We start from the raw sequence: 19,426 nt of genomic DNA on the forward strand, positions 1-19,426 counted from the left end.
CTCCACCCCCCCCCCGCCACCCCTCCCTCTATCCCCTTCTCAGTGACACATGGAGCCAGGAGACATGGCGTAGTGGTTACAGACAGATAATTGAATGTTGTTTCTTCCTGCTGCTGATGGAAAACTTCCCCTGCTCTGGAACTTCTTCAGAAACTTTTCCAATGAATCCATACCAGGATGCAGTTCTCACAGCCCTTCAAGTCTATCAGGACCATCAAGTCATAACTTCTACCTGCAAACTTGCTCCAGCAGAGCCTCCACTGTCCACAGGTCCCTGCCAGGAACCTGCTCCAGCACAAGTCTCACACATGTTCATAGACTCCTCTCAGGCCTTCCACTGCTCTTGCCTGGGTTTTCTTTATGCAGATGAATCTCTGCATCCAGATGCTCCTCCATGGGCTGCAGGGGGACAGTTTGTTTACCACAGTTTGCACCACAAACCACGGGAAAATCTCAGCTGTGGTGCTTGCAGTACCTCCTCTCTCCTTCTCTACTGACTTTGACGTCTGCAGAGTTGTTCATCTTACATGTTCTCACCCTGCTCTGCTCCAGCTGCAATTGCAACTGAACAGTATTTTTTTCTTCTTCTTAAGTATGTTATCAGGGAGGGTTTAGCACCATTTCTAATTAGCACAGTCTTGGCTGGAAGTGGCTCTCTCCTGGAACTGTGTGGCATTGGCTCTGTTGGACATGGTGGAAGCTTCCAGAAGCTTCTCACAGTTGCCACCACTATTGCCGCCCTGCAACCAAAACTTGCCCATGCAAACCCAGTACACTGGGCAAGTGTTGCGTCATCTGAAGCCATTTCTTGTCTGATCAGTAAACAGAAGGAGGTGCTCATAAGTGTACAGAATGCAAGTTGTAGGCACAGTTAATTCAAAGGGCAGCCCAAAAGGCAGCAACATTCTTATTGGCTTTTGTAGAAGTTAGCCTGGACAAGATACGGATGAGATGAGGCAGTCTTTTGGAAATCAAGTAGAAGTCTCTGAAAAAGGAATGCAAGGCATATAAAAAAAACAGATGAATCATGGCTGTGTTGTGTCCAGATGTCCGGACTTTGACAACAAGGGTGGGCTGCCGGGTTGATCCCTGGGTGAAGTGGCCAGGATTTGGGCCTGAGAGTGTGTGCTTAGGGGTGCCTGTGGCCAGGAAATGCAGGGCTGTGGGGAGATAGAGACCAGCCCTGCTGCAGCATCCCTGGGACAGGGGTGACCCCAGTTCATGGTTGTCAAGTTAAATGCACAAGAACGCATTAACATAAATCATTATACAATTGTCTGCCCAAACTTGATAGCAAAAATTAATCATTAAATTTTTGAAAGCCTTTGAGTTGCTAATGGCTTATTTTCCACAAACTGAAGAATATAAGAAAAACAGAGAAGTTCAGGAAGTGTTTTTCTGCTCTAGATTTCCTATTTGCTCATATTTCTGCCATGCCTGAGGGTCAAAGCATACAGCAAGTTAAAATCAAATTTACTTACAAATAAAAAGAAAAACTAAACTAACCAGTGGAATTGTATTAGTGGAGTCTGGACCTTGTCCACCCAGTCTTGAGGCTAACAAATGAAATCAAGTCTCCTATTAGACAGAGGTCTAAGTGCCAAGCAACATAAACAAGTGCTTCAGCTCCCAGGAGCATGGGAAAGCAGAGCTTCTTATTCCCTCATGCTTATGTTCCACGATTAGGCATCAACAGCTACGACTCTCAAGTGCTGAACTGTGTAACTTCTTCATACCTCTTTCTCAGTGCTGTGTCTCTGGCAACAGCGTGAATACACTGCAGTTGGACGTGTGACTTACAGCAAAAATTCATTTAGAAAGCCTGTCCTGCTGGGAAGCAGTTTCACTCCATCCAACAATATACAAAAGGTAGCTCATCATGCCCAGCTGCACAAAATTTAGACTTCAAGAGAAGAACTATTCTAATGTAGGTCAGGCTATCACTGTGCTTCTGCAGGACAGAAGGACAAAAGACATCATTATCTCTTTTCACACAATAGCCTTGATTTATAGGCAGTTATCTACATTTTGTCTCATACAGGGTGTTTAAAACAGAAAATTTTTGAATAAAAAAATTTTGAATCTCACATATCAGTCATATTTTTCGCACGTATAATATTTTGTGTGCTCTATAAGGCTCTTAGGTAATGTAGAGGCATCAGTCATGACTAAAATATAGATCAGAACTGTGGCTCAGTTGTTTTGAAACTGAAAATTAACTGCCTCTGAGCACACATCACCCACTGCCATTTCTACCCTAATATGCCCCCAACATCTTGTAATGCAAAGCAATTTTTCTCCAAGAGGACTATCAGGACAGCATCTTTGAACAAAGGAAAAAAAATTGAGTTTATTTCAAATGGAAGCAGTAGAGCAGTAGAGCAAGAGAACCATCCCAGAGCAAAGTGGTCCCTTCAGCCTTGTGATTCATCCTAAAAAACAAACACATAAATATAAATATATCATACAGAAATAATCTAGCCCCAATGTTATCCCAAATGGATAAGAAAGAACATCCCAGTCAGTTCGTATGCATCACCAATCAGAAAGACTTTTTTTTCCCTTGTGATGGAAAAAAACCCCCCTTGTTTCTATCAAATAAACACAATAGTAAAGATGATGTATTGAAACTTTTTAGTACAAGAATAAAATCTGTGTAGTTTGACATGAGTGCATGAAATTTGTTGCACTGCTATGACTCTACTTCTCTCTTCAGGCCACTTTTTCTTATTCTTTGTTCAAACCAAATGTGTAATTTTACCATATATTTAATATGTTTAAAATTAAACAGTATATCACGGGAATGTATGTGTGGTGTGACTCTGTGAAAGGGGGGTGTCTGATTTACTTAGTAAAACTGGATCTGTAGGCTGAACTTTGTAATACATGGCTCTTACCCTAGAATTCTCAAACTATTCTAAATGAAAGAGACAGTTATTTATTTATATGATCAATATTTTTGCTTGCATTTTGTGTGAAGCACATCGCATACCTTATGCCTAACTGGGTTTTATGACTGTTTTGTCCAGGAAATTGGTGCGAGTTCTGTATAAATAACGAAGCTGTTAACCATGGGTGATAGCTGTCACATTTGCAAATGACATTGACAGAGCTAATAAAGTGCTGTAAACTAGATACAAGGCTGGGTAGAATGATGAATTTTAAAGACAAGAAAAAAATAAATGTTTGACTGATCAAGAAGGAAGGAAGAAATAGCTCACTGCAAAACGATACCCAGAAGAATTTTCTGTATTAGCAATAAACTCTTACTAAGCAAAGAATGCAATCTTCATTCTGCAAGAGAAAGTCAGAATTATAAGTTTTAATGTATTTACTTGATATGTTTACACGCAGAAAGGCCTCCATAGAGCCATTTATAGTTCCAGTCCCATACATCTATTTTACCATAATCAATATGAGTATACTCTCTTTTGTTTAATGAAATGCATTACTTTTTTTTTTTTTTTTCTCAGTAAGCAACAGGGTTTCTTTATCTACAAAACAGTCTATTTTTACATAGGCCCTATAAAATTGTATCAGTGAGTATAACTAAGAGTGATTTTTTAAAAAAAGTTTGGGCACTGGAAAAAAGAAAAGTAAATATAACAAAAATGTTCACTAATTTACAGGTAAGAAGTAAATGTGTTTTGGCCACGTATGTCTTTTCCTTCTGCCCAATATGAATAATTTATTTGCTTATTACATGGACAATGTAAAATTTATAAGTTCATATGATTCAAATATTGATTTCCTTTCTTTAGATTTGTCACATTTGAAGAAAAAGATGTGATAGTTCAAAATATTCTTCTAAATTACCTATTTCAACAATGGATGGATTTAAATGGTTAGTTTGGTTTTCTCTGAATTTCTCAAGTTTTAACATAAATAATCAGAATAATTAATTTCAAAGTTGGCTTTGAGGTATCCTACTACCAAAAAAACACATAGCTGAGTTATTTTCTCAATAGGTATTTTGTCAGCTAGTCTCATGCATAAAAGGCAAGAACCTCCTGAGTGTCACAGGTGATGCAATTAATAGTTGAGAAACATAGTACTTCACATTTCTGCTTCTCTTTAAAAATTATTCTCTGAATATTTTATGTGGTTTGTCTGTAATCTCAGATCTCAGTAATTTAATTAAGTAATGACTCACTTCAGAGCATGTTGAATGGAATAATAGAAGCCTGTGGACTGCACAGGGTGAGTGGAGGCCAGCAGTTCATTGACTTCCATTTCATAACTCATTGGTCTTTAAATGAACTTGTGGGTTAATTTTCCTGACTGGTATTGTCTATGGATAAGCCAAGTCAGCTGAAGAAGGTTCATGAACTACTTCTGTAACTGGGTGACTGGCAGATTTAAAAGATGCAGAAGAGGATGGAGGTAAGTATTACAGAGCTGGAAATTAGTTGCTGGTTTCTTTGTATTCCAAACTGCTAGGCAGGACAATAGTTCAGGTCAACAACACCATAGCTAGAGAAAAATATGCAGCTGTGTGACTTCCAAAGCCACATCTATCATGGAAAAAAGACCGTATCATCTCTTGACTTTTACCACTCAGTTTATGCCATGTGAAAAGCTAACTCATTTTGTTTATTTCAAATCTGTTAACTAAAACTTATTTTATAGTTCCCAGTTTTTTCTTTTTACTTTTCTATTGTGAAAAATAATAGTAGTTTTTTTTCCCACGTGTCAGTTGTTATTATGAAATTTTTAGCTCATTAGATATTATTCCCACCACTCATCTCTTTTCCATATTGAAGAGCCCTAACTTTTAAAAACTCTTGATATGTATACTGTTTCATAACTATTAACCATTTTCTTGATTTCTATTTGATTTCTCTTGTTTTTTGAATGGGACTTGCCTGTTTTACTGAGTAGTTGAAATGTGGAATCGCTCTGAATTTTTGAAATAGCATAATGACATTTTTACTTGCTTTTTTCTCTTATTACCTAATACATTTTATTACTGGATTTGTTTATGTTGGTTTTGGCCACTACCTAGCAGATATTTAGTTAGAAATAGCAACTCAAAATGTTCTTCGTGAGTAATAAATTTATTCTAGATTCAAGGAACTGGTGCCTTTTGTGTAGATTTTGCTTTTGACCACTACCCTGTATTTTTTCAGTTTCAACCACAGCTTCAATTCATGCAGCAGTGATCCACTGATTGCTTTTCTAGTAGTCACAGTTTGGTTTTCTAGATTATCTTTGGGTCTATCAAACAATTCCCATCCTAAAAAAAAGGCTTAACAGTACTCCTTACACTGAGAAACCTTGCAAAGTAGCCTTGTACTTTTTAAACTGTTCTTAAATCTGTCTTTAAGATCATGTAGTTATAAGTTTGATGAAAGATTTTTTATTTTTGTCAAAACCTTAATGGAAATCCAAATGAAAAAATCATATTACCTGTATTTAAAGGCTCATTCAGTTCTTCAAGAAAACCTGGAATATTAACCTTCTATATAAACTAGATTTACTCTTAACTTGCATATCCTAGGAACTGCCGTGTCCACTTGATTTTGCTGTTTGTGGTTGTTTCTATACGATTGCTAAGAATATTTTCAAAATTGAATGTGTAGGTTTTGGACTTTTACAACACTTTCACCCCAGATTCTTAAAATACCTAACAAAAAGGGATTTTCAAAGCTGAACATTAATGTTGAGATTCTAAACCACTTAGATTTAAGGTTCCAGGTTATTAGTGGAAATTATGACTTAGAAGTTTCTGTACCTTTTGTTTTAGCATCTTCTGTTTAGAGTACATTTATATATGGAGAGGATTGATTTCAAGAAAGCATATATGAACAGTGAGGTCTAATTAATTCTGGACTGGAAAAAAAAATATCAGTGCTTTGCTAATAGGCATATATTAAGGACATATATTCTTAAGGACAGATAAGTAATCAATGACAGAGTCAGGAAAGTATATTTGTTAATTCATGCATCATAATTTCTTTTTCATGGAATAGAATTTTTCTTTTATTATACTAAGCTCAAGAAACAATCTTTCTTGTATTTTACAGTCCTTATATACAAAATATTGGCCTTGACTCTATATTATTGCATATAAAAAGAGATTTCTTATCAATAAATGAACTGTGGTTTCATGTCCATTATTACTGGATCCCATATAGCTATTCCTCTTTCATGTGTGAATTGTGTGGTTATCCTTTATTAATTTCAAAAAAGTGTAAGAAAGTGTAAGTGTAAGGCTTTTGCTCATCCATAATATTTCCATTGTGAATAACCAGATGTATCAAGCAATATATTCCACTTCTCTCAAAAATGTTTCAGTCTTATCTTTTCCTTAGTTCATCTCTTGGCCTCCAATTACAAAATATCATCTATTTTACTTTTATTCATGTTGTTTCTGTCAACATTTAGATGAGAGTGTTTATCAGCCTCCCGTAGATGTTAAGGTTCCTGAAGCAGCAAATTTCAGCTGGTGTTTGTTTAGCAGCAGGAAGTTCAGATCCTTATCATCCATAAATTCTTTAGTTCCACTGCAATCTGGAACAACAGCAGTGATATAGCGAGGGTGGAAACTGGAAATGGAATGTTGAGCTGAATAGAGACACAATGATTTTACCTAAAATTTGGATATGTCTGTTACAGGATTACTTGTCAAATCCCCATAGTCAAACAAGAGATTCAGTATGTAACTCAGAGCAGACAGGCATATGGTTATCATACTGAGTGACTATTTCTTTAGCACTGCCATCATGAAGGTTTTCTGTACCAACACCAAAGTGAGACCAGAAACAAATTTCCTGTAAAGAAGACGTCATTTACTGCTACTCATGCTTACACTTCACATTTCCATGTCAAATATGAACTTGTGACCTTGAAATTAAATGCTCAGAGTTTCATGTTAATTTCTTGAACCAAGTACATTTACCACCATACTGTTATAAAAAGGTCTGTCAAGAATGGAGTGCTTCTGATCAGTACCAGGGACCATGCAGCCTGCACCATCAACAGGAACTGCACAAGGTGCAAAAAGACAGATTGACCATCACAACCTCTCACATTCAGGATAAATCCTTTCAAGCAGTGATAATGTCTGTCATAAAATGCCTCAAAATAAGGAGAGTCTTTTCACTTTCAGAGGCCAAAAGTATTCTTTTCCACAGTAACACATCATAGTAGCATCTTCCTGGCTGTCAGAATCATGTAGAACTCTACAAGAAACCAAGTACTCTTTCCTCTCACTTAAATTAAGATGTTTCTGTCATCTGACCCTTTTTCTCAAAAGGTGTTCTTCCTTTCTGAAATATAACTTGAGAGCAGACAGTTTGCGTTCAAGTGTAAACTGCTGTCCAAAGTTACTCACCTTTCAACTGACACACTGCATCTTTGTATGTACACATTAAAACCATTATTTCACTGACCTGACAGCTGAGAATCCAGTGTGGAGGCTGAATATCCAAGATAGCCTAAGATTTTCCCCTTTTCTTTTTAGGGATAAAGCTTGAATAGTAAGCTAAGTATAGCATGAGGTCACATACGGTGTATTTATTTTCTGTATTTCATGTAGTGTTTATAATTTTTGTGGTTTTTTCACACAATCTAAATAAAGTGTGAGCAATGAAGTCATATTAGACTCACCTAACCTTAAATTGGTTAGATTTGAAAGAAATAGAACAGAGTCAGCAAAGGTTTTCTCATGTACATCATGACCACAGCTTTCTCCAATGATTTCTGAGCTCTGACAATATTTTGTGTGGATACAAATTGGGCAAAAAGTAATAGATTCCTGTAAGCAGGCACATAACTGTTTTCACCTGCATCCATTTGGATAGACGTTTGTCACGCTTCCTGCAATCTATAATCTTTATCAAAAAAATTAAAATTCTGCTCCAGAAGTGAGGAAGATGTAGCAGCTTTTCATTAGAAAAGTACAGTCCAAAACTTCCTGCAAAACAAATGAAATACTTTCAAAAACTCATGTTGAATAGACAAGAAAAAACCTAGGTATACCAGTGGGAATCTGTGTGTATAGGACTGATCCAGAAGCCTGGGTTATTCACAATATCAGCAACAAAAATTAGCATAACCTGAATAATATAAAGAAACACAATAAGAAACATATAAATAACTTTTAGTTACATCCATTTACTGGATTTTTTTATGTATTTCCTAACCTATCCCCATTTTATGTCACATAAAAGTTATGTTTGTATTAATTTGAAGAAGACTAGTCATAAAATAATGCAATCTTAGTTCATAAAATTTACAATAAAGATTGTAATATCCCACTGACCTGTATTACTATTTATTTTATTTTGTGATGCATTTCTGATAATTTCTGTGTAATCACATCTGTCCTGTGGTGTTTATTGTCTACTCTACTACACTTCCATTGCTCTTCATGCTTCCTGTAATTCCCTTTCCTCCCTTATAAGTCTTTACTGTGTAACACTGAAATCAGAATTCTTGCCTTTAAAGTAAGCAATTAGTTAGGGAAATAATATAATTTTCTCTATGACCTCAGACACTAGGGTCTTGGACAATACAAATGCTAAAAACCAGCAAGATTTTTTAAGTTATAATAAAAAGTGATTTGAATTTTGGAATATCATGCAGGGGAAAAAAGGTAAGGAATTCATCTGTGATAAAGTCCAATCTAAATGTTTGCCCCAGGGTACAAAAATGAAGATTAGTACATCTGGCATCAGATACCACTGAAAAATATTTCCATTTTTTCAGAGAGATAAATGCCTAGATTCCCCTGATATTCTTAACTTGAGTTATTATACTGCAGTGCTCCAAGCACTCAGTGCAAAAAGGAGACCTGTGAGGTTAGGAGAAAAAAAAAAAAAAAAAAAAAAAAAAAAGGGATACAAAGTGGAAAAACATATAAGTCATGTTTTCAGGATCCCTCGTTCCCACAAATCTTGACAGAAAACAGGAATGTTGTTTTATTAAAAAAAATCATTAATCAGTAAAAATTCATTGAAACTTCTAATGTGGGATTATGACCAAGAAATAGCTGGAGTGAGAGATCCCCATGTAACATCTTCCTCTGAAGTCTATCTTGCACATCCATAACAACCAGTTAGTCAGTGATTAGTCCTTGCAGATTTTGGTGAGAAATTCTATCCTGGACTTGGTCAAAGAACTGTACTTCTGATAGTGTTTCCATCAAATTCAACAGAAGTGATTTCATAATGTTCTTAGGAAATCACAAAAAGAAATTTTATCCAAAAAATATAGTGAGTCTTACTGAAAAAGTAAAGAAAAAAAAAAGCCTATTGATAAATACACATGAAATGGTCATTTGTAAAGGACAAAATATCAAGTGAGCATTAGAGGCCATTTTTTTTACCACTAAATGGGATGGAATATGTTTATGACGTGTTGGTCTCTGATACACTTATATAACCTGAGTTTCTCCTTCACATACAAGATTTGAGAGTTTTACTTTATATTTCATTTCCTTCTGTCAGTAAACAGCATGCTATACTCGCTATAAACCATTTAGCCAAAACTTAAGGTATACTTTGGTATCCTGCATTAAAGAATTCAGCTAAATACAAGTAAGAAAGAACAGCAACATAATTATTTTTATTGTTATCAATATCATATGCAAGAGGCTTGTTTTTCAGAGTTGATAATTCAATTTGTATCCTAAATATATTTTCAAGTTTTCTTCTTTTTAATAGTTGGAGCAGCTAGAGATTAAAATTATTTTGATCTCTCAATTATTATTTTCCATGTTAGCATTTCTCAGATGAAAATTTATGTAGCATAAAGCATTGAAACTCTCTGGAAAATGCAAGTTTGATTTAAAAAAAAAAGTTAACATAGTTTGTAAGTAGTACAGATTATGAGCTGTGTTTACTTCTTTTCGAGAAATCCAAATGTGGTTTATATGACATAATAAGGATAATAGACTTTTTCACTTCAAGCATGGTTTTTGATCAATAGACCTACACTAGCAGAAACAAAATAATTTTATTAAGAGCGAGCTTTACTTTTCATACACAAGCAGTGTTTGATTTTTGCCCAGCTCAAATCCAGAAATGAAGCTGGCTGTTTGATGTGTGTGCTTGAGATTTCAAAACAGGGCTGAATTTTAATTGTAGGTGCTTTGTACCCAGATAAGTTCTAGAAAGTAAAGGGAAGAATCACTCTTAAACCAAGGATATAATTCAGATTTAAAGAAACAATGCATAATCTTAAGAACAAGGTAGAGAGCAATCCAATTTGTTTCAAGACAGTTAAAGTGGTAGGTAAAGTTGTGTGTAAGAACTGCAGAATATCTCAGAATTATATTGACACTGTTAACCTGACAAATGTATCAAGACAGACCCATTCCTGCCCAGAATTCTAGCAGAAGATGTGGCAGTTCTGATATTTGAGCAGTTCACTTATTTGCATGTACCTGTACAGAGCTTTCCACTGAGCTCACCAGGTATTTGGGCATTGAACATGCGTGATGACAAGTTGGGAGTTATGGTGGGAGCTCCTGTGGACTCTGATTTTAATCAACTTTGTCTAGAAATCTATCACGTTCCATCTTTAGTGCCCTATGATCCTCTAAGAGTGCTAATCCCAATGTTCATTTTTGCTTTGAGGGTATTTCTGCTGGATGAGTATATTTCTGCAGATACTGACTGCCTAACAGCTCTGTTGCACGTACTCCCAGAACAGACCAGATTAAGAGACAGCTAGTGTGGAAATTCTGTTGGATCTTTGGGACTTCCTTGGTGGACTTGTGAGGAGTTGCAAGAACACAAAAATGATACATGGAATCATGAAACCCACAGAAGAAGTCTGCTGCACGAGCAAAATGTTCTAGCTTTTGAAGACTCTCTACACCTAAGTATAGATGGTACATTTGCCACATCTATAGAAGTAGTATAGACTCCAAACAAACTAAAAATCAATTTCACGATAATATAAGATGATAGAAAGCATTGTTAAGACAAAAAAAAATTCATATCCAAAATTCGTTGGATATAAACGATTATCTAAAATATTTTTCAAAATTCTTTTGAATTTTTTAACACTTCAAATGAGGACTAAAACAAATACCACAAAACCTCCCTGAATGTGCTTTCAGATTCAGGCTGACAGTATTTATCTTGCAAATATTACCTTACTATATTTTTTTCTGTGTATGTTGTGAGGCACATGTGAAAATTGCATAGTATGGTGGTACACAATCTAAATTGACTCATGGACAATAAAGCAGAGTAAGTAGGGCTCTACTTTTGTTTCCTGTCCACCCTCACTTTATGTTTGAATTTTATAACAGTCCGGGAAAGACAGCCTTGCTTGAAACAAGTTTATTGTGAGCTATGGTGTCATTATTTTCTGAGATGTCATTTGTTGATAAAGCCTGTTAATTCCTTTGAGAAAGAATGATTGATTCTTGTGCACTTTCATTACACATGCCTGAGCCTGAGCATTGGAAATGTCCTTGTCTGGTTTCGCCTTCTGTGTCAACTTGGGATAACAATCATGGCTTTTCCCACCAATTTGGATTCATAGATGTGCAATTGCCCAGTTCAGTCATGTGGATAATGCATTCATCCTATAACACTGTATTTCAGTTTTAGGACAGTGATGGTTGGAGAGGAACAGTTGCCACAAGAAAAAGTAATGAACCATTTAGCAGTTATACTGCAGTATATTGTAAAGTATCTCATGGTGTCTCTCTCCATCCCTATCCATCTGTAGCAATAATCATATGACATGGTCTTTGAAATAGTGGCACAACCAAGGGACCACACCAGGCATTTCAGATCCAGTTCAAGTTCCCATGCCGTTTCTGACATTGGCCTCATTGATACAACTGTGTCACACCTGAGTCGTGAAGATGGAGTGTCTGTAGATGTTCTGGTTCCTTGGTGAGTATAAAATACAGGAGTGAAGGAAAAATAACACATTCTAGTTGTGATGAGGAATACAATAACCCATCACCATAGCAAAGAGCACATTTTATTTGAAAAATACGAATAAAAGATTTTGTCCCTTTTGTTTATTAAAAGAAAATGTAACAATTTTCTATCAGTAACACTTGCATAAGGAGGTATATTTTACATTACTCTTTTGTTAAAAAAAATAGATATATTTTTGGAGACTTTGGAAAAATAAGAATGGCCCAAAACTTGTAACACACTTCTAATGCTCCTTAGAATGCACTGTGCCATTTATATGCACTGCAAGTACAAGGTCTTAGCATTTTATAATCCACAAAGTAATGCTAGGCAGCATAATTTCATATCCTTCTTTGCATTCAGAATATTCCCTTTGTTACCCTTGTGTGAGATTATGAGTTTGGTTAATAATAATTCCAGCCTGGTCCAACACTTATATTTTGTAAAAGATGATTAAAAAAATTCTTAGACCACAAAAATTTTGTAATTCATTTTAAATACCATATATAATACTTTCCCATAGACATTTTCTTTCAGTATTCATAATTTAAACAACTGCATAAATTAGAATTAAAACTCAAAAATGTTTGCAGTTATTTTAGTTCTCCATGAAGAATCCAAAAAAATAAAGTGCATAACAGCGTGAAGTTACTTTCAACTTTTACAGTATTCTATGTGTATGTAATAAAAGCTAACACTGTTAAACAAATTCATTTGTTTTCAATGTATGAATCTTAATCTAACTCCAGCTGAATTCAAGCTCTTCCTTGTCTTTAAAGTGCATTAAAACTACATTTTTGACAGGTTTTAGTTTGACAATTTAGTTTCACATTTTACAATTCTTATACTGACCATTTTTTCAGATTATTTTGACTTCTCAAGATTACAGCATACTGAGTGCCCTCACCATTACAAGAAAGAGGGTTTATTTGAAGGAATTAAGCTAATTATTTTGGTGGAAATGTACTATTAGTTGAATGGTTGTTGTAGAAATCAAATTGCAAATAGAAAAGCCCTTAAGTATCACTTTGCGTGTGCCATTTAACTCAGTATTTTCAGTTTAAGTCAAACTGGCAGTTTTCAGCATTTACTTGTTAAGCAGCAACTGGATTACTATTTAGGCTAATAGGAAAATATTTGAGAATATGAGTACACAAAAGATTCATGAAAGCTTTAAGCACAGTCTATATAATCAGATTTCAACATAAACTGAGAAAATTTTCCCACGATACTTTCACTGAATATATGCTTTGTTTAAATCCGCAATGCTACGAAATAATTGTGCCATCCAGTGTTAATTTTCTTCCACTTCTAAAAAGGTCAACATAGAATCTAGGTCAACATAGAATTTCTCAAGTCTAGTTTAAATTTGGTTTTAGGATACAAAGGACCAAAGGAAAAAAATGTGAGACCGGGATAATACAATTGTAAACTTCTTATTTCTGCACTGTGAGGCCTTGTTCTGTGGCCCTGAAGATTTAATATTCTGTTATTTGTCATGCAAACAACACGACACTGTGATGTGTATTTGAATAAAACACAGTAAGCATAGCAAGCATGCAGACATATCATGATAGAAAAGCACATTTGGCGATCACTGTGGATAGGACATACCAAACAGGACACACCGCAGCATCACAGAAGCAGCGTCTCAATAACCCTGCAGAGTTTTAAAGGACTCGGGTTTCCTGGGGTATGATGCGTGTGCTGTATAGCAGCAAAGACAGACCCAGGAATGGTAAAAAGGGAAATATTATTTCTCTGAGATATTATGAACTTAAACTGACCATTAGGGCAAGGAGTGACTATTTGTTTGTGTCACTGCACTTCTGTTGCCTGTAAGCCTGAACGTTTTGTAATATAAATAAAAATACTCAATGGCACGAACTCTGCTTTAAACACAAAATACAATTGATTTTCCCTGCTTTGGTGTAGGGCCAGAGGGAATAGACATAAAGATAACTAATACCTAGTTCTCAAAACTATAATACAACAATGAATGCAATTTTCATGCAGCTGTGATACAAAGTATTATGGTAGTAGTAATGCTGAAACATTTTGCTTTTAACACTCTACTCATACAGTATAAAAATTTAGATGTTGGCATAAAGCAAGTGTGACTTAAACAAAAAGAAAATTTCTCCTAATAAAATCGCACAATACTAGCTGATTTATTTGGGACAAAACTGAAACACATCCTAGTTCTACCCCCAAAAACACAATAAAAGACAACCATTCTCAGCTTGTGTGTAGCTCTTACTGCATCTAATTTCACTCTACAGTAAGAATGCCTCCTTAAACGCTTTTCTAAAAGAATCTGCACTTCATAAAAAGTATATTAAAAAATTAACACAAATTAGTAAAGTACTTTCAAATCACCAGCAGAATATCTTGGGGTTCAGGTTTTTTTCCCTACTAAATTTTCCTGTGGGTTCATATTCTGAAAGAGAGAAGACTAATTACAATTTTTAAACAAAATAGTGTACAACAAAACAATTCTGGAACTACAGTACAACTAATAATTTTCAGAGCGTAAAAGTTGCTTACAAAGCTACTTGCTATTTTTTCCAGAAGGCTGCTTGAGCCAAAAGCAGTCAACTACATCTCAGGGAAAAAAAAAAAAAAAAAGATCTCTTCAAAATAAACTGATCAGAAATTTCAGTCATGTCTAGGACCTCTCCAACCATAGAATAAAGAAAAGAAGTCTTAATTATCTAGTTCACCTGTGTGGCTCACAGTAGATCAGCAATAAATATAGACCCTTTTACAAAGCTGATTATAAGTGGCACCTAAATGCAGAGGGAGAAATCTAGTGAAGCATACAAATCTGTATCACTCTGTATACCACATATAGACCACAGAATAAGAAAAAAAGTACACAGCTTCTACTATGGACAGTTTTCCAATCAGAGGCATACTGGAAGAAGTCAATTTGTCTAAAGTGGAGCTAGAATCAGAAGCAGAGGACGGTTGATAGTGATCGTGAGTATCATAGGTCATAATCTCTCATGGGATATTATGAGTTCCTGGTCCTCTCACAGTATTATCACCAGAAAGACAAAGAAAAGGTTAATATTTCAAACAAAGGAAAGGAAAAATCTGAATCTGCTAGATGAGGTGTGAATCAGGCTGCTATGTTAAGCAGAGCTGTTTAACAGTTCTGCTGCTGCAATGCTAAAAAAAGAAAAAAAATAATTGCTGGATTAGGTGTTAAGCAGCTTGCTATGTTAAGGAGAACTATACTTTCTGCAATGCTCCAAAGTTACTAATGTAAGAAATCAATTTACTTAATCCATAGGAACCACAGTAATGGTATATTTCCTTCACTGACTTAAAATGCTCTTGTTTCCATGATGCTTGAAATAGGGAAAAACCATCTTGTTCTGCTGAGGTGGCAATTACTCTAAGAGAAATAGATATCAGTAGATTGAATTTAAAAGAAAAAAGCATCATCATCTTATTCTCCTTGCTTCAACTTTCACTATCCCAGTGTTTTGCCATCAGCTCTATTTTGCTTTTGGTCACACACAGAAATAGAAAAGTGTTGTGATTGAGAACTCTGGGTTTTAAAGAGACTGTTGTAGCTTCTGGACTCAGACCAGCAAAAGATTTAAAAAGCTTCAGGTCTTGACATAAGTGAAGCACAGTGAACCAAAAAACTCACATAGTTTAATGGTGTTGCCATTGTTTTTTATTGAAAAAGCCTATGCTTCATCTGCTTTGCTGCATAAAGAGTACTTTGGGCCTATTCCATTTAGATGAATGATGTTCCCATGAAAAGACAAAAAGAAAAAGCACAACACTGGAAACAACAGTTCCTCTAGCACGCAGTAACAGAGCAGGTCTGGGGATATGAGCTAGAGCTGTGTTTGAGCTACAGATAATGATGCCCTCCATCTGTTAGCTGGTTATGGACGACAAGATTATGAAGGACATAATGAAATGACAGCTTCTCAATGCAACCTGCAAGTCAATAAGATTAAATCATCAAAGGACCATTTATTTAAGAAGACAGGTGTGGCTTATCACCTCTGTAAAGGAAACAGACTGGTAGCACTTCTCACACTGATAGTAAACCTCATTGTCTACCTCATGTTGGGATCACAAGGCCTAGAGCACAGATAGAAATACAACATCACATCCACCTGCAAAAGATTTGATCCTCTTTTAGCTCTCTTCTCAAATAGACATGACCATAAACTTACTGCAGCTTGGAGCTGCTATGCATATTGCAATAAAAATGTCATTTCTTGGCTTTACTTTAGGTATTGTTGCAGATAAGGTACCAGATACTTTAATGAGCAATTAAAAAAAATACACAAGGGACAATAGATTCTTTTTTCTGTATTTTCCAAAATTTGACTTTCTTTCAATTGGAGAACCCAGTTTCAAATATGAAAAGGGCACTTGTTCTACAGTAACTGCATACAATTTACTCAGTTCCAAGTACTGTATTCACTTTTTTTTGTTACCATTGTTGTCATTATCTGTCCAGTTGTTTAGGAACTTCTCTGTTCTGGGAATTACAACTAAGTTGTTCTTTCTGGTTCTATTTCCCCATAGAGTTCAGCTAGCTTCTTGAACTCGGGTCCCCAGTCTCCAAGGTAATTATAATCCTGGTCAGAATGTGTCGTTGCTGAATCCAGAGAGCTGATAGACCCAGCTTCTGATCTATGACCCTCATAGGCATATGTCTGCAGGGAGTCATAGGGGGGTACACTGGGGTCCAAATCAGCCTCTGCCAGTCTTTGATTAAGGAACTCCTGAACATCTATACTGTCAAGGCTTGAGGAGGGATGATTCCTGGACAAAGGCTTCACTTCAGGCCGAACATCCCTCCGGTATTTTAGCTCTTCGGCAGCAGATGGGTTCCGCAGTGCTGTGATGTCAAATGCTTCTGTGTCTTCCTCTCCACCTCCCTCATCGTCATAGGTCACAACATTTTCCCGGACATCTTCTTCTGAAATGATCAAAGGCTCCTTCTTGCTACGTCTTAGGGTGATGAAAAGGACCACAATTGCTAAAGAGAAAACTGCAGATATTAGAGTAGGTTTAAAGTTTACATCTGAGTATGTTACAGAAATAGCAGACACTAAGTCAAAAATACAGAGGTATAATATTTCCAGGCTGGTATTTTCAGTACTGGCATTTGGGATCATCTGCTACTTAGTTTATTAGGGATCTCATAAAGGAAATAAATGGAGATAACATTCTTTCAGGTAAATGAAAAATGAGTAACTAAAGTTGGCATTTTTCAGAAGCATAATCCAGGGCTTCCAGTGCTTCATTAAAACCAATGTTTAGCATATAAATTGAATTTTTATGTTAAAAAATTCTTTTTTTCTTATGAATATTCAATTTTGTGTAATAAAATACAAAATTACAAGATAAATATATAACTATTATTTTTAAACAGCCTTCTGACATGAAAATACTAAAGCAAGCTGTAAAGAAAGTAGGTCTTAGAAAATGTAGACTTTGGGGGAAAAGTCCTCAAAATATTCTCTTGGTTACACTGCAATTACTATTATTTCTTTCCATCTCGGTAAGAATGCAGAAAATCACATGAGTAGCACGGAGTCATGTATGCAGAAAGTTCTGTCTCTGACAGGAAAAAAAACCCAAACCAAAACCAACCACAATATTAACTAATAGGTAACATTGGAATTGGCCTGGAAAAATAAAAAACCTAAAAAGAGTCAAGAGGAAATGCACTTGAAATGGCATTAATCTTATGAGTCTGCTTATAGTCTCCCATGTCCCTTGTCCCTGTGGATTATTTTGTGAATTGCTATCAGTTTATTCCACAAAGGTAATTAAGAAATGGCTTTTGTAGAGTGCTAGAGTGCTTCTTACAGCACAACGCATTTCAAAAAGCTTTGCCCATCTATTTTCTATATGTTCAAGATATGGTATTAGAGTTGTCTCTCTTTGAAATCTTTCCAAATTATGGAAAAAAGAGATCTCCAGTGCTAATTACTTGATAACCTCTGAAAAATATTTCTACTGCATTCCAGATATTCAAAAATGTACTTTAAAGGCACTTTCCCCCTATTAACTCTAGCTAAACCTTTACCCTCTAATTACAGCTGTATGTTTCTAACTGCCTCCAGGCAACCACTGTTTCAAAAGCAGGGCCCTGTCAGATTTTTGTTAGCATTGTTGTCATTATCTGTCCAGTTGTTTAGGAACTTCTCTGGGAGGCGTTGGAGGGATAGCATTATGTAGTATTGCAAATGGCTCACCAAGAAGGATGACAATGCAGAGCAGGATTGCAATTAAAGCTCCTGTGCTCAAGCCAGCCGAGGAGAGGAAAGCTTCAGCATGGCAAGTTCTCACTCGTCCGTCTCTCTCACAGGCACAAACCCGGATGGTGAGGGTACTGCTGCTGCTGAGAGGGGGCACACCACCATCAGAAATCAGAACTGGCAGGTAATAAATATCTTGAGTTGTTCGACTGTATCTCCTTCGTCTTGTCAGAATACTGGCTGTATTATCTGCAATATCAAAACAAGAATAACATTTCAGTGAAGTAAAAAATGAAAAAAAGGAAGTTATTTACTGTTTGTTTCACATCAAATGGAAGTATGGGGCTTCCTAAAACTAGCAAGCCCTAATCTATGAAAATGCACAATATAGAATTAAAATTTGCCAGGAATCCTTTCTGATCAATAGAAGAAAAAGGGTAGGAGTTGATAAGTAACTACACATGAAACAAATAAGAGTATTTAAAACTCTTGTATTTTTTTTGGAATCAAGTGAACTTTGACAAACATTTTGGGCTCAATTTTCAAGTTTTTTCATCCTGTATTATGCTGTTGGTAGCATAAGGACCCTTGTCAATACCTGGAATTATGAGGACATCTATTGTGAAATTTTTGCACAACACAAAATCCAAAATCCTCTTGACTCTCAGAAGAATATTAAAACTCCTTTAGTAAAAACTAAAATAAGACTGTTTTAGTGCTTATTAAAGGTTTTAAGTTTTAGTGAGCTTTCAGCTTTTTAGTGACCAAAAATACGTGCCTTGGAGAGGTGTGGAGGAAGAGGGAAGGCAAAGGAAGGCAAAGGAAGGGCAAAAGAGCAGATATTACATGTTCTAAACTAGTAGAGTTTAAAGATAAATAAGAAACTGGGAGATTGTGACTTAAGATATTTTCACCCTTCCGTTACCTATGGGTCCATTTGGCATGACAGACAATGAAAACTTTGTGCTTATTACACATACATTGCAAGAGCACTTGTAGGCACTAAGGAGAGTAGGAATTTGCCACACACATCCCTTCAAGTCCAATAAATTAAGAGGCATAAAGAGCATTCAGGGGAAGAAATGTTGCAACAATATGTAGTTATAGCCAATATTCATATGGGTAAAATTTATTTTCAGTTTTTTGATACCACTATTAAATTACTAGCCTCTGAATAAAAGTTCAAGATAAATTAAAAAAAGAAAGTGGAAACAGAATTTGAAGCACAAGCAGTTATGGAGAAAGAGAGATGAGGACCGATAAATGCAAAGAGACATTAGAAGAAAA

At 35.7% G+C, this 19,426-nt stretch overlaps 1 protein-coding gene across 3 annotated transcripts in view; it reads right to left on the minus strand.

The window, feature by feature from the left end:
* Window positions 1-16,420: 16,420 nt before the first annotated feature.
* CDH18 (cadherin 18) overlaps window positions 16,421-19,426 on the minus strand; it is a 160,001-nt gene continuing 156,995 nt past the window's right edge. For 2 of the 3 annotated variants that reach the window (XM_041411709.1, XM_041411710.1), the window contains 2 exons: window positions 18,137-18,388; window positions 16,421-16,911 (listed from right to left, as the gene is read on the minus strand). In XM_041411709.1, the coding sequence (XP_041267643.1) occupies window positions 16,421-16,911; window positions 18,137-18,388 (743 nt within the window). Of the gene's footprint in view, window positions 16,924-18,136; window positions 18,389-19,426 lie in introns of all 3 variants that reach the window. The other variant, XM_041411708.1, reaches the window with a different exon arrangement.

This window comes from Onychostruthus taczanowskii, unplaced genomic scaffold (assembly GCF_017590055.1).
Source record: "Onychostruthus taczanowskii isolate IOZ18803 unplaced genomic scaffold, ASM1759005v1 scaffold37, whole genome shotgun sequence".
In the NCBI taxonomy this organism is placed as follows: Eukaryota; Metazoa; Chordata; class Aves; order Passeriformes; family Passeridae; genus Onychostruthus; species Onychostruthus taczanowskii.